The 15,913-nt window shown below is 39.0% G+C and overlaps 1 protein-coding gene across 1 annotated transcript; it reads right to left on the bottom strand.

Annotated features, from left to right (window-relative positions):
* Nucleotides 1-1,200: 1,200 nt before the first annotated feature.
* Nucleotides 1,201-15,562, bottom strand: sf3b3 (splicing factor 3b, subunit 3). Its single transcript, XM_020935100.2, has 27 exons — nucleotides 15,424-15,562; nucleotides 14,735-14,865; nucleotides 14,507-14,662; nucleotides 14,268-14,438; nucleotides 13,974-14,146; nucleotides 13,749-13,890; nucleotides 13,538-13,650; nucleotides 13,308-13,445; nucleotides 13,108-13,211; nucleotides 12,866-13,031; nucleotides 12,648-12,743; nucleotides 12,502-12,574; nucleotides 10,018-10,169; nucleotides 9,790-9,945; nucleotides 9,559-9,714; nucleotides 9,288-9,431; nucleotides 9,084-9,206; nucleotides 8,863-9,017; nucleotides 8,314-8,488; nucleotides 7,742-7,947; nucleotides 7,258-7,414; nucleotides 5,893-6,018; nucleotides 5,203-5,415; nucleotides 4,374-4,472; nucleotides 2,594-2,737; nucleotides 2,408-2,512; nucleotides 1,201-1,967 (listed from the first exon to the last, which is right to left on the bottom strand). The coding sequence occupies exons 2-27, from the start codon at nucleotides 14,802-14,804 to the stop codon at nucleotides 1,827-1,829; spliced, it is 3,654 nt and encodes a 1,217-aa protein (XP_020790759.1). The 5' UTR covers nucleotides 14,805-14,865; nucleotides 15,424-15,562; the 3' UTR covers nucleotides 1,201-1,826.
* Between the last annotated feature and the right edge of the window lie 351 nt (nucleotides 15,563-15,913).

Below are 15,913 nucleotides of genomic sequence, written 5' to 3' on the forward strand. Positions count from 1 at the left end.
TGCTTGGTTTGGTCTCCATGATGGTAGAATGGTATAATGCCATACTTTGAAATATTTCAAATAAAAGAATAAGATCTCGATAAAGAAAAGCTTTTGATGGACCCTCCACCAGAAAAGTTACACAATGCACCTTTAAGTAATGCTATAAGTATTTATAAAAAACACCAAGTACTTATTAATGACATCTCTTACATTTGGAGACATTGCTAAGAGGTGTTGTGATCGTAGACTATATGTAAGTGACCCTAACAGTTTGATAGTGTTTCTTGACTGAGACAGAAAATGTGGCTTTACTGTTGGGTTCATCTGTGGCTGCCAGTGCACAACCCATCTTTTGGTTTAATATAAGAGCATTATTCAATCTTGTCCACAATATTATCTGATGGCAGACTAGACAACAGAAGATCTTACAGCTCACATTATGCCTCCAATAGGCAGCCACTGTTTTGTTTCTTGAGGGAAATGTCAAGTAAAAGAGCTGAGCTCTAACATTTGTCACAAGGCTGTACACTGCTACAGCAAGGTTTCCATAGGTTCCAAAAATAAAGTAATCCAGAAATGAATTGGTAATGAAGCATGTGAAGCTACTGATTTCCATTAGGACTGACATTCTCATTGATAAGAGCTTCTGCAGTACACTTTGAATCAGCCTAAATTAGAAGCACATGTCTCAGAATAAAGTTGATTGGGGTTTTGTGTCCTTGACAGGTTCCACTGTGGTACTTGACCATGTGTTGATCTCTGCTGTGGCTGTGGTCAAGTTGTACTGCTTTTCCTCACTTAGAATTGGGTTTAGACCCAATACACAAGTCCAGAAGCTCTGACCGCAATGTAAACAATACATGTTTGAGACTTGCCTTAAAGAAATTGAATCCAGCCAACTGAATCAATTCCTTTGCCCATATTTGCCTAGTAAAAAGTACAAGCTGCTGTCAGTATTCAGGTGACGCATGACCTGTCAAGTCCAAATACATGGAAATCAGCAGAATTAGCAGAGACAATATCAAATTTGCTAGAAAAGGAGTGGAGTATGTATTGATTGAAGTATGTAGGACACTTGGGGATTTTAATCAATTGTAATTTTTTCTGTGTGGTCAATAATTGCCGGATCCGTTACGTAATAATACAAACTGTGAAACAGGAGTGTCAGTGAGCAATGAACTGCAAGACACCTTCAGGAAATGACATACCAGGCAATCATAAAGTACAAAAACAACTTTATTTACAAAACAGACCACTGCCTCGTTCCACAAAGCCCTAAATTCTGTGACTATGTTGGAATGCCTGTGACTGAGGTTGGGAATTTTCAGCACAGAGAAGAACACCACCCAACACAAACCTTCAGTGTCCATCCACCCACTTATTTAGTCTGAGCTGTACCATCGTGCCGCAAAATGTGACCAAGACTGGGTCACTGGTAGGCTTCTGTTTGGTAAGCATCTGAGCAATTAGGGGCCAGTAGGGTAAGAAAGGTATTCTAATGTTCTAAATGCATTTGAACAAACGCTGCTAAATCATAACATCGTAAAAATATGACTTTTTCTCTAAACATGATGACATTTTGAAGTTTGGTAAATTGCCAATAAAATATGTACATCTGTTCTTTCTGGGGTAAAAGTAAATTTAAAAATGTGAAGATCTGACAAAATTCTCAGTTCGTGCACCCCATATTTTCAGTAAAATGCATTGAGAAACAAAATCAAATTCACCTGCTACTGGTGTTTACAGACATCCACACTGTCCGTCCATAAATGAGTCTTTTTCAAATAAGCGATCTCAACAGGGTGCGATATTGCCTTGTCAAAGTAGTAATGGTGAATGCACATTTAGAAAGCGTAGCGAGTACGAATGTCTTCCAGTTTCTTTGAGACTTCAGGTGGAGTCCTGTCCAGCTCCTCGGCCACACTCTTCTGTTTGTGAGGGTCCATGCTGTTGAACTGCTCACAAAGATCTCCGTCGATCACATTCTGCAAACAAGACACTTTACTGTATCCATAACACGGACAAGCTTCTGCAACAAGTTCAGAACAGGTGATCTTTAGCTACAGAAATTATATAAACTGAAAACAAGGGTCTTCATCATAGAGTGCACCCATTAAGCGTTATTTATTGTAAAAAGGCTGTTAAGCTGTGCATATTTGGCAGCATAGAAAGGAAATATTGGATTTAATTTTAACCAGTAACACTCAGTAAAGAAAAACACTCCGATAGGACAAATTATATATGAAATGTATAAATCATTTAACTGAAAAAGGAGCCTGTTCACAACAAGCTGTTTTTTCTTCTTAAGTCTTAATTTTTAAAAAATATAACATTAATATTTTTTTCATCAAGGTGTAACAAAATGTGTTGTTCCTTTACATTAAAGGAAAAGTTAAATCATGGTATACCTGTGTTTAATACTAACCTTTACAGGGAAATAGTAGGATCTAAAGCTGAGGTGATCTCTCCCACAAAGTGGAGGGAACTCTGAGCGCATGTGCATCTCTAAGTGCTGGAAGAAGTCATGATCCTGGAAAAGATATGAGGCACCAAAGTGTCAGGACACATTTTACAGTAAGACTTTACAGCCGTGTAAAGTGAAGTGCTGTACCTCATGTGACGTGAAGGGCACCAAAATACCAATGCCCCCAGACAGTGTGGTGTAGACGAGCGACTCAGAACCTCCTGGAATCAGAGTGGTTTTCTGGAGAGAGAGCACAGTCTCTCCAACATGGTAATTGACGATCACATCAGCCTGTAATTAAAACATGAGCAGTTCTTATGAGATCTGTGACATTTTTTACCACTTCTGTTTAGACATTAAGGGTCACTATTCCAATTTAAGCCTGTTAGGTCAAACAATGCGACTTGGGTGTATTGAAGCTCAATGTAAGCAGCACCTGATAACCTCATAGTGTGAGTGTGACTAAAAGCAAAGACTAAAAGAGTCTTCATGTTGATCTTTGACTTTTAGAACAGCGTACACACCTATGTTGGTCTAAAAATGGATACAGTCACTGGCCTGATGGCATTATACAAGAAAAATGAGCAGAGCATACCATCCTAACTGTCTGAACTGTCTGAGGCAAGCAACAAAAATGTTCTTGAAACAACACCTTACACTTCAGTAAAACCCACAGGCTAAACACTTAAACTGAACTGCTGAGGTGATCAGTTCAGTGTGTGTAGGTCACATTATGGATGAGATGTTAGTTTTTAAAAAGCACAGAGGGGAATTTTTACCTTTATAAAATGTTTTCACATCAACAATATAACTATGTCTAAATAAAATGCATACATATCATATAGACATTCAGCTGTTACAAAAAAAACCTTAAACCTTAATGTGTACAAATAATGTGAATACTGCAACTGCATTACAATTGCATTCATTTTTTGAAATTTACTTTTAATACATTTTTTTCTCTATCACAGAAATTAATACATTGTAAAACAGACAACACAATCACTCTTTAAATGGGTGATTTGCTTCTTTGACCTGGATCTTGAGATGCATTCCACTTTAACTCAATTAATATATCTAATTTAATGCACGACTGACTACATTCAAGCAGCCACTGGTTAAGTTCATCTACATACCAAGACAGCAATGTTTGTACCTACATAAGTTGTGCCTAAAACCTTAACCAAATAAAAATACAGAAATTACAGACAAATAATGCTTGAAGGTCATATTACACAGCATTAACTTTTGTGAGATCTAAGCCATGATATGTTGTTACCTCCTCAAAAATATACCCAGAGTTGTATCTTGTTTCATTCACATATGTTTAAGTATTATTAGTCTGTCTGTTGGTGTTAATGTAAATGAAACAAAACACAAGTCTCCAGGTATGTTTGTGATGAGGCAACAACATTATGACAGATCAGAAATGAGTGTAATTATGGGCCCTTTAATGTCTAAAAGGAGTCTTTGTGTATTTCCAAACACACAACTAATTTTAAATAGTTGAAAGACATCTACACAGGCAGACAGTCTGACACCCATTGTATCACAGAGCCAACTGGCAGAGTCCACATTGGAGGTACTTTCCCCGTTGATGTGCTACCTAAACAGTATTTGGACCAGAATTGAATTGTGGCATGTTTGATGCTGTGAGACTAAGCTAAACTTATGGTTGGCAGTGGTGTGCAGCTGTGGCCACGTGTTGCTTGTGTGTAAATTGGTGGTTAAGGACAGTGGGGGCAGCAGATTAGTGTTTGAGGCCAGATGGAAATTTTGACAGTGACTTGCAGGAGATGATTGCGTTATAAACTGTTTGGGTCTGGACTCATAAACTAAAGTGCCTATAAAGAGGTTATTCTACTTGATGTCACAATAGGTGGAAATATGTAAAGCAACTATCTGCCTGGGTGACTATGCGGGATACCTTCTGGGAAGCTCCATTAAGAAGACCTCTGTCCCATAGAGCTTTGTTGCCTGTGGGGTCTTCATCTACATCGTCACTTGTGTTTGGAGGAAGCCGGACCTAGAAAAACACAAGATAAAAACAGCATAACTATAATGCTTAAAGGTCCTATATTATGCTAAATCAACTCTTGTGAGCTTTAAGCCATGTTAGAATGTTGTTATCTCATACTCTCTCCCTTACCTGGAATTGTGATTAGTTTCATTCATACGTTTGAATAATTCTGCATAATTAGTCTATCTACATCTCCAAAGCTCAAAATGCTGTGTTCCACCTTATGATGTCATAAAGTGGTAGTTTTCAAGTTAACAGCTACCCTTTACCTTTAGTGTTTTCAGTCTGAGAGAAGAACTTAGCCTAAATATGCAGGCTTTGTGTTAAATATGTGTGAAAAAAAACAAATCCAGATATATTTGTGAATAGGAAACAAAATTATAACAGGTCAGAAAACAGTGTAGTGGCCTCATCTTCTAAGGTGGAGGGCCTGCTGCTTGTCTCCATGGAGATGTAATTTCTTGCATGGAATGTGTCACAGTATGGTATTAAAGTTATCGGCTGAGCATGTATTCAATTACATTATTTTATACCTCAAAATACCTTGAAAAACATGAATTCTTACTATGTGCAAGCTTGCATTTCCATAGATCTGACCAGTAACTTATCTAATTTGTGATAACCAACTTTATGTCCATACTGAATAACACTAGCAAGCAGGTGACAGACCCACCACCAAAAAAAAGCTACAAAGTGCACCTTTAAATACTTTATACAGTCAGAAAGCTACACTTACAATACTGATGTTTCCAAACTTGTCAGCAGAGGCCATGGTGTCGTAGTCCAGCAGACAGGCAGTAGTGACCCATCGGGGGTACGTGTCATCAGCAAAGATGATCAGCTGGTTCTCATTTCTCCTGTAACGGACCCAGAACAGACTCTCCTGGACGTCGGACACAATGACACGCTGTCCAATGGTAAAGATGCCCGTCACCAGGTTGGGCACGTGCTAGACCACAAGAGGTGAAGAGCATTTTTATTTATTTAATGTAAGAATGTACTGTTCTGTACCTGTGCTCTTACTGGTATAAAACTATAACTACAGTTATAAAACTCTAAAATAAACTACAAACTATGATCAAAACTGGAACAAAAACATTTTCAGAGCAGCATGGCATATTTAACAAGCTTAAAAACATATGGACTTTGAAAATCCATGTTTAATTTATAAACAAACAGGTGAAGAGCCAGGTGAAGAGCCTGAAGAGTGGGTACCAAAGATAATTTTTCTCAAAATGTTTGGCGTAAATGAAAGATTTTTGGATAAATCACAGCAGATACAGGCACACAACACATGACTGTTTTCAGCAGAAAAGATTATACTTGAGAGAAAAAAAACTCTTTGGTTGTATTTTGATAAAGAAATAACTATAATATTTTTAGAGTAAATACTGCAAATAAACTTAAAACCAGTGCAGAGTCACACCTTATTTTCACATTTCCTTAACAGCTTCTTTTTGCCCAAGTCATAGATTCGAAGCAGTTTCCCAACTCCAACCAGGACACGTCCTTGGAATGGAGCAATGGCCAGTGGCACATCCTCAACAGGGGTCTATTAGGAAAAAAAAAAGATTAAACATTCAGAGATTCATAATCACAGACTGCTGGACTAAAACTAGTTATTTAGCTATAAAACTCATGAAGGACATGTCTATTTTTTATTACATTAATGACTCTGTATATTGTCCCTTTAAATGAAGAATTAACATTTTCTAACATTTTTTAACAGGGAAATGTAAAGGTAATACGCCTGTCACACTAAATTCTATATCAGTTTATCATTCCATAAATGAGAGATGGGAATATTATTATTGCAGGTTACTATTTATCATGGTACTTTGTCTTTGTATTAATGGGGAACTTTTTTTTTTTTGCACCAGTGGGGAAATGGTCATGTTTTGTACTTTTCTAAAGATTTAAGCTGTTGAAGTCTAAATATATAATTTCTATGACTATCAAATGTTTAATTATTTATTGTAAATATGTATATATGTTCTCGTGACAAACCTAAACCCATATGAACATTGTGTGTGTGTGTATATGTAATATTATATATATATATATATATATATATATATATATATATATATATATATACATACACACACACACACACACACACACACACACACACACACATACACACATATACAGACATACATATATATACATATACATGCATACACACACACATGTTGAATTTTTTACAGATTCAGAAAACCAAGCAGCAAATTGGTCACAAAAAATGCTTGTACTGTACTGTTAAGTTTATCTGAATTTATAAGATGAAAAAAAACTAAAATATATACGATTGAACGCATATCTTGAGTGGTCAAGTGGTTGGGGAATTCCTCTAATGGGAAAAGAAGTGGCTAACAAGAGTGTAACCCAACAATGGGAGACACCATGACTCACTTCCTCTGCCTACCACATCATCAGGTATCACACATGTGGGCCACCTCACCCCAATGGCCTCTAACCGGCTCAGGTTTCTGGGGAATTGTCTGCTCTGTGAAGCGTGGCGCCAAGGGCTGTAAGATCCCTTTCCCCAGAGCCTAAGCCTTATCTTAGTATCACTGAAAATGCTTAAGTCTTGGAGCAAAGGTGAATGTTTCTTTAGGCTACTGTTTATTTATAATTGTGGTTAAATAATCAGCTTATTTGCCTAAACTTCATATGTGTGGATAGTTGGCTTTAATTATGATGCAAGCAAAACCCTATGTGCCAGTATTGCCCTTTGCAAGTCATAACACTTAGTAATTGAAAACAAATGAAATACAGTTTAACTGACCTTGTGCACAAACTCCAGCTTCTCTCCACCCCCAATGAGCCGATAGGTGTAGATAAAGCCCCCGCCCACTGACCTGGGGTTCAAGATCATGTCTCGGGCCACACCAACGAGGACAAACCAGTCATCACTGGTATTTGGGAAGCGGCACACTGCAACACTGCACAATAAAAATAAATTATTATTAATTAAAATTTATGTATTATGCCAAGAGTTTTGAGACTGTTCAAAGAAACTGACAGGGCTATCGCTAGGACTTGTTTACAATTATTACTATTTAAACTTGAGCTTGCATGAGTGTATATGTAGTACACACTTTCCTTCTCCAAGTATTGGGAATCTGTTTTAGTGGGTTGGTCCAAGCTGTATGTTTGCAAAAACACTGGACTGTTCTGTGCAACGTTCCTTGTGGCATGTTTGTTTTGTCCCCCCCAACAAAACATCATCAATTTTCCTGCACTTTGACACTCACACACCCCGGTCTCACCTAAAAGCAGCTTCGTTCTGCTCCAGCTGCACTTGGTCCAGTGTCGTGCCTTGAATAGGGTTGACCAGTCTGACCAGTGATGCCCACTGACCAGTCCCAGCTTTAGGAGAACCAAAAATTGCTTCTGGGAGATTCTCATTAAGAAAAGCAGCAGCCATTTCAGCTGCCAGTTCCCTTTCATCTTCCCCAGCAGCTTCCACCATCTCCTGGAGAAGTCAAAAGAGCACAAATGTCAACTGGATACACAGGGTTACAAAATGTTCTGAGGGCTTCATTAATACAATTACAGTGTTAGAGGTGTTTGGCCTTGCTAATAGCCTTAATTTATCACATTATCTGCAATTAAGTACACGTGAGAGTGACAACACATATGCAGCTAGTGTAAATTCAGCCTGGAAAACATAAATAAGCTCCCATCTGCCGTAGTGGTTCTCTATGTGAAACGATAGAGGTCTCATCCCACTCCAAGCTGGTATAAAACGTAATATTGCGTAATAATGTTAATGTCCTTGGCACTTGCTGCTTCATGTCCAAAGACAATACAATTTATAACCATTTCAATACATACATACCTCAGCCATCTGTTGCTTTCTCTGAGCTTTGGTTGCCTCTGTGTAGGCGTTGTGGTCAGTCTCAATCAAAACAAGGTTGTTCGTTTCTGGATGAATTACAAACTTTCTGGGAGTGTACTGAAGGGGAAAGGCCACCTGATTGAAGACAGCACCTAGTTTCTCCAATGCTAAAATCCTACAAGAAAAATATTGACAAAGGATGAGTAAGAGTTTGAGAATAATAAAGAGGTGTCATAGGGCGAGTATAGAAGCTTTCACAAAGAAATAGACAGCAATGCGGGTACTTAAACATTTACAGTAATAATAAAAAACTCTTAGCACTACTCAGTAGTGGTAAGAGACTTCTGTAGCCACAGGTGCCCTGTGGTCAACTGATGGGGTCAAGAGTGTCTGCCAATCTTTGCCATACAATACCCATACAACATCCACCCATCACTTCCATATGTCTTGCCCAAGGACACTAAAAGACCCGGGTTTAAAGTGCTCCAAACACACTACCACCAGTATATTTTTAGTTAGTTTTAAGTGTTTCATTTAAAACCATTATACCTGAGAGTGTTAGTAGAAATGGCCACGATGCCTTCAGGACACTGCTCTGAGGCAAAGCCAGAGGCATATTCCAGAGTCTCATAGGACAGTGGGGTCAGGTGGAAACGGGACTGATAAGAGTAACTCAGCCAAGAGCGACTTGACATGGCCAGCACCTGGCAAGAGAATAAAGTTAATTAAATGTAAATAAATATCACATAATTTCTACAAAATATACATACAGCCTCCTGTCCCTGCATTCTGACTCTGAAGAGTTTAACTGGTCGTGAACCCAGGTAACGGGTTCTGGTATCTGAGAGGTCACCAGTAACTGGGTCCAACACCGTCCGCAGTAGCACTCCGTTCTGAGAAGCACAAAGATACATTTTACTGATTTTATGTGGGCTAACACTATGTGCATATACGATAAGGGAGTGAATAAATACCTGAAGTCCGATGTTGAGGTAAAGAAAACCAATTGATCCCTTTTCTCCAAGTTCATCCTGTTTCTCAACTCCTCCCATTTCCACAATACACAGACTCTCAGGCTGAGCCGGCAGGGCCTGCATACTCAGTGGCTGGAGACAGTCCTAATAATAAAATCAGAGACTAAGTAATTTATATAGCAATTTAAATTAATATGACAAAACATCATATTTTTAGAGTATACAGTTACTAAAATGTTTATTCAAAATTATTATACAAAATAGTGTTTACCGAAGGATCCAAGGAGATTATCCGAACAGTGTTGTCTACAAGACCAACAGCCAAGAACCTGGAGCGCTGCTCTCCGGGTGGGACATTAGCAAGACTCATACAAACCACGTCTGCAGACATCTCCTTCCGCTCAGTGTACTCGTTCAGTTGGCCAGACTAAATTAGAAAACAATCAATTTATAGAGCCATTTTGTTTTTAAGCGTGTTTAGTTTTTCTGTGGTTCTTCTTACCGGATCCATCTCAAAGTAGACCAGCTCACCTCCAGTCAGGGCAATGACCACTTGCCTTTGGTTGACAGCACAGCGCACTATGGTTTTCTTACCGGGGGTTTTCCACTCATTCACACGCTTATCAGCTCTAATGTGACGGATGCCATCAGGGTAAACCTATAAGTAAATATTTCTCCAATTAGTCTTAATATGTGTGTGAGGTTCAAACAAAAGGAAAGACAAACTTACTTGGACTAATGCGTCTTCACCAAGCAGTGAACAAGACAGTGTTGGTGTGGTTCCCAAAAAGCCTGAATCTGTCACTTCTTCAACGGTCTCGCCGATAGACAAGACCAAAGTGGCATTTACGAAAGACACTATGATGTATGCATCAAACTCATCTGAGCAGGAAAACAAACATCAAGTTATTGTTATGTACAATGTTATTTTATTTATGCTCCAAAGGCAAAAAGCTTTAAGCTACACGTGTTTTTAACAAGTGTGTGAGACAAGAAGGACCAGTCTTCATTTATCGGTGTTGAGAATAACAGCATTAGTAACTGCACTACTTTTGAACAAGTTGTCAACTTAGCATTGAGTTTTACATTTGGCAGATTAACAGTTGTTGTTACAGCTAGGCATTAGGTGGAATGCTTGAGAAATGTGTACCGTATTTTCCGCACAATAGGGCATGCTTAAAAGCCTTTAATTTCATCCAAAAACGACTGTGCACTTTATAATCCAGAGCGCCTTATATATGAATTTATTCGAGTGTTAGTACGATTTACTCCATGCAGGGGCGGCAACCCCTATTCCGACATACCATCACTTCGACAGACCCCCACTCCGTCAACCCTCCACCCCGACGAACCAGGACTACTTCAGGAATAATCTTGGACGATAGAGAGAAAGAGAGAAAAAGAGAAAGAGTGAGACAGAGAGAGACAGAGACAGACAGAGAGAGACAGAGAGAGAACCGCGAACCCGTATAGCAGGGTATTTATTTGATGTGCTCTGCGCCATTAGAGTGTGAAGAGCTTTACGCATGCTGCTCTGACCTCCCTGCAGGTGAGAGCGTGGTGGAGATGCCAGGTTACCGAGTGTGTAAAAGTCTGCATCTTTAAGTGCGCGCACAAGGAGAAGCGGCGCTGCAGCTGTCCCTTTATAAACTTTCATGAGTTTATAAGTGACCCACACATTTCTGGGTTAGTGCCTCTGACTGCAAGCCCAGCACCACTTCACTCTTGCAACATGCTGAGCTTCACAACGCATTCTCGTGCGCCCTAGTCTTTGGCGACAGGTAATGAATGTCTACTGCTCCTGTGCATTCACAAAAATGTCCCAATTGTCTCACAATCCAGTTTTTCGTTGTTTCTCTGCTTGGCTGTATCATTGCGCCTTGAGCCAAGTGTGCGTCGCTGTGCGCCTCCATCTGCAGTGACAGGTAAGGCCCCATAATCTCTTCATTCATAAAAGTTCCAAATTCTTGCGCATCTGTCCCTTGTAGCCACTCTGCTCAGCTGTACTCGCAGTACCAGGACCTACAGTGGTGCGCCTTCAACAATTGGATAAGAAACGCATTCTAAATATAATTTCACCTCCAAACATGGTCTCTAACAATTAATCTGGTTGTATAGTTGGCATTGTGCCAAGGACGGGCAAGTCATTCTGCGCCCGTCATCCCAAACTCCAGAAAGTGAGCTGTGTAAAGAGGATTCCCAGCCGTCAACCCTGGGATCGTGTGTCAGAGTTATATTTAGAATGCGTTTATCTTATCCGATTGTTGAAGGCGCACCACTGTAGGTCCTGGTACAGTGAGTGCAACCGAGCAGCGTGGCTACAAGGGACAGATGCGTAAGAATTCGGAACTTTTATGAATGAAGAGATTATGGGGCCTTACCTGTCACTGCAGATGGAGGCGTGCAGTGACGTGCACTTGGCTCAAGGCACAATGATACAGCCAAGCAGAGAAACTACAAAAAACTGGATTGAGACAATTTGGACATTTTTGTGAATGGACAGGAGCAGCAGACATTCATTACCTGTCGCCAAAGACTAGGGCGCATGAGAATGTGCTGTGAAGCTCACCGTGTTGCGAGAGTGAAGCGCAGTCAGAAAGCGGCACTAAAAGGATCAATGATTTAGGAATTTGGGTATTTTCATGAATAAGGGCTAAAGGAATGGAATTTTACCTGGTCATGGAGGCCAGCATGTCTTACAGAGGGAACCAGAAATGCGTGGGTCTCTTATAAACTCATAAAAGTTTATAAAGAGGCGGCTGCAGAGCCCCTTCTCCTCGTGCGTGCACTTAAAAGTTGCGGACTTTTACGCACTCGTTACCCTGGCATTTCCACCGCACTCTCACCTGCGGGAGGTCAGGCGTATGAGGCCCCTCTCTTGCCAACAGAGCAGCGTGCGTAAAGCTCTAATGGCAAGAGGCTGCCACATAGGGAGCCAATGAGAATTATGATTTACTGTGAATACGCTAACAATTTAGCGGTCTCAGATAGTATTTTTTTTACGCGTTACAATTTAACAAAGTTGAGTTATTGTGAACGCGTTAAATAAAGTTTGACTGACTTATCTAACTGTTGTGTTTCGTTTAATGCGCCTTATAATCTGGTGCAGTTTATATGTGAAAAAATTTCAAAAATAGACCATTCAATGACGGTGCACCTTATAATCCAGAGCGCCTTAAAGTGCGGAAAATACAGTAGTTACAAAAATGTTTACCTTCCACATGCCTGCGCACAGTCCACACAGCATTTGGGTTACCAGGCAGCTCTGAGACTGCCATCTCTGAAACCTGATAGGCAATGGTCAGAAATTAATACCATTCACAATGACCTTTAACATTTTGCACAGAAAAGTCCCTGCACCTCCAAACCATGTCTGAGGACTCTCAGGGTAGACCTTGGCCCTCTTCCACATGCTGCATAGAGCTGAGGTGTGTCTTCATTAGCCAGATCAGCAATCTATAATATTTAAAAAATAATAATAATAAACAAATAAATAAAAAAATACTAAGTACAAATTACAAAAAATTCCTTATTTTATAAACTATACAGGAATCACTATATATGTGAAGGGGTCAAACCTGGCATGACATTATTGGTGATAAACTTTCTAGTTCATCCACCAACACCAAGTTCTTGAGAGCACGCGGCTGGAAAAAGAACGTGTCTCCCTCCTCCAGTGGCATAGCAGAAGAAAACTCTGGCTCATCATCATCATCCCCTAAGTGAGCAATCTGATAGAGATAACTAAAAACAGGAATTAGGTAAATTGTAAGGAAACTTAATTGAAATGAATGTACCAAATTTTGAAAAGGTGACTTACTGATTTCCAAACTCTGAGGCAACAAATAAAAATCCAGTTTTTAAAACACACATTGCTGTTGCCACTGGAATTGTATCAAAGTACTTCAGTCTGATTTCTGTGACCTACAAGAAAAGGACCAGCAAATAAAATAAAAATAATGTTACAATATTATGAAAATATTGAACATGTTACATGCAAACAGGTAGCGCTAGTTTTACCATTTCTTCATCTGTTTCTAAAGTAACTTTAAAGATGTCGCCTTGTTCAGTTTGTGCCAGAAAGAAGAACATGGACTTTGTTTTGTGAGTAGCTGAGCACACAAAAATCATGCCCCGCTCAGGATCGTCCAAGTCATTCTGCACAATGACATAACAAACAAAAGGTTACCAACTTGTTTAACAAAAAATCTAAATGTTTAATATCTATTTTTAAAATGTGTGCAACTTACCCTGCGTCGTGGGATAGGACAACGAATGTCAGGCTGATCTCCAAAGTTTTTGTATGTTATGTAATTTTCTGAGCAGATCAACACACCACTGGGACCATCTGACCCACCAGGAACTGAAACAAAAACAGATAATAAAACCTGTAAAATGTTTTATACATATTTGATAATGCTACAGAGAGAATATTTCATTGCATCTACTAAAATTTCTTACCAGTAATGAGGAAATTTCCATGTTCTTCCAAAGCTTCACTGTATTTGCGAACAACATGGTTTAAGCCCAGGTCCAGTTCATAAAAGGTGAGGGTTTGCTGTGTGTTAGCGGCTGCTTCTCCAGTAGGATCATTGTCAGCTTCCTGCCATAAAACACATTAAAGGAATGTTATACAATTTAACTAATAATATGTAACATTAATTCAATACATTTTCATAAATTTACCTCATAATCCATTTCAAGACAGGCAAACATGGGATTTTCAAATCCTACATCAACTCCTACTACATGGTAGACAAGAGTGTTTGCTTTGTGAGCTTCCAAAGGAGATGAGATGGTAAGTCTAGCCGCGGCATCTCTGTTCAAAATATAAACCAACTTCTGTTTTTCTATGGCCCCTGAACAAAGGACAACATTCTGTATGACATCATGACATTTAGTAACAAGTACGGTTATACCTAGAAGAATTTCTGCAAATAGATTAGTTAGTCATGGTTGAATTTACTTCAATTGTCATACCAATCATAACAGCTCTTCCTTTAGGATCAACAGCCAGGAACTGTCCAGGGACAATGCGCCTGCAACCACTCTTCCCAAATGTCTCTTGGTGGATCTTCTCAAAAATGTTTTTTGAAGCGTGATACTCCAAAATCACAATTCGGCCACTGTCACTTCCAACAACAATATAATCTAAAAAACAAAATGAATTATTCCAAATTGAATTAATACACGTAAAAACAGGCAATGAGTCATCATACCTTTAGTTCCTCCTGTTAATCTAAATGCCATCAAAGACCTGACAATACCAAACACTTCCACAGTGAGCAAGGTGTGCACTTTTCCAGTGTTTGCATCGGGTCTTAATAACTCCAAAATTTTCCCCCGAGAAACCACAATCTCCTGCATCTTAGTTCCTATAAAGACAAAGATTACATTTTAAGTTGCAAATTCAACAACTGCCCTATGTATTAATATTTTTATTATACCTGAAAAGTTTCCATGGATGGCATGGGTGATGCCAGTAGCCCTCTGCAGGGTAATGTTGTACAGAAACATGGCTCCTTGTCAGTTGTACCCCACTAGCGACTATAGGAGCAAGAAGCAACTGTGCTTTGAGCTGCGGAAAAAAGAGAAAAGAGATGCATTAAAAAGATGACTTAAGATTGTTACTACCAAAATCTAAACAACAAAAAGAACTCATAAAAAAACAACCAACTCACATAGGGAGCTTAAAATATTTATTAACAGCTATGTATGCACCAAACATCTAGTAATGCAGACATAGAGATAGGATGAAAATATAAGGGTGAGGGGTGAGATATTACGGTTTGCAGAAGACATTGTTTACAGAGTTGGCTACGTATTTGCTAGGGCTAAGCTAATATTAGCTTCCAACAAACCACCAACAGTATCTCTAAAGACAAGCAATTATACGTTGTGTTTAGGCTGTCTGAACTGATATATATATATCGTTATTTTCAGATGAGGGAAAGGATACGAGAAACATGATCAGTTGCCGCCAAGTCGGGACTACAAACCCATTCAAACAAAGTGCCAAAACATACTGGCGCATCTTCATCTAGTCACTTCATTTACGAATTGCATGGGAAAAATATACGCGGAATTTGTGTACTTATACAGAACAACATATACATATGTAAAACAGTGTAATTACCGCTCTGATGGTTCTGATTTTAATGGATGTATTTTAGAAAAATTGGTTTCCTAACATTTCAATGAAAAGCAACGACAACCAGACGCCGTTTAGGGTCCTTAGTGACGTAGACCACAGGTAAGTGGCCCACTACAATGCCTGCTCAAAAAAGATACTGTAGTACCAGCTAGTTGCCGGCAGATGTCGACAAAGACAAAGCATAAAAAAATACCTAAATATGTAGGAGTTTTGAGTCTTTTATTTAATGGACTGTTAACAAATAATAATTCAAACATATTAAAACAAATAACAGAAACTTAGCAAAAACTATTTTAGCAGCAAACAATTTCAATGCAATTACATTTGTGAACTTTATTCATTTCCAATTACAGTAATTTTACATACACTACGCTTGACCTTCTGTGCCACCCATGTACCCCACAAAACCTATAAAAAGCCTTTTCTAGTCAGAGATTTAAACAAAATTAAAGAAAAAATGACAACAACAATA

The sequence above is a fragment of the Boleophthalmus pectinirostris genome, unplaced genomic scaffold (genome assembly GCF_026225935.1).
Source record: "Boleophthalmus pectinirostris isolate CB_2022bp ecotype Guang Dong unplaced genomic scaffold, ASM2622593v1 HiC_scaffold_2, whole genome shotgun sequence".
Classification (NCBI taxonomy): Eukaryota; Metazoa; Chordata; class Actinopteri; order Gobiiformes; family Gobiidae; genus Boleophthalmus; species Boleophthalmus pectinirostris.

Bases quoted from the DNA above. Each gene is read 5' to 3' on its own strand.
- sf3b3 (XM_020935100.2), bottom strand. From the start codon at position 14,804: ATGTTTCTGTACAACATTACCCTGCAGAGGGCTACTGGCATCACCCAT. The intron at 14,663-14,734 runs GTATAATAAAAA...TTGTCTTTATAG, and splicing joins CATCCATGGAAACTTTTCAG to GAACTAAGATGCAGGAGATT. The intron at 7,948-8,313 runs GTATGTATGTAT...TGACTTCTCCAG, and splicing joins GAAAGCAACAGATGGCTGAG to GAGATGGTGGAAGCTGCTGG.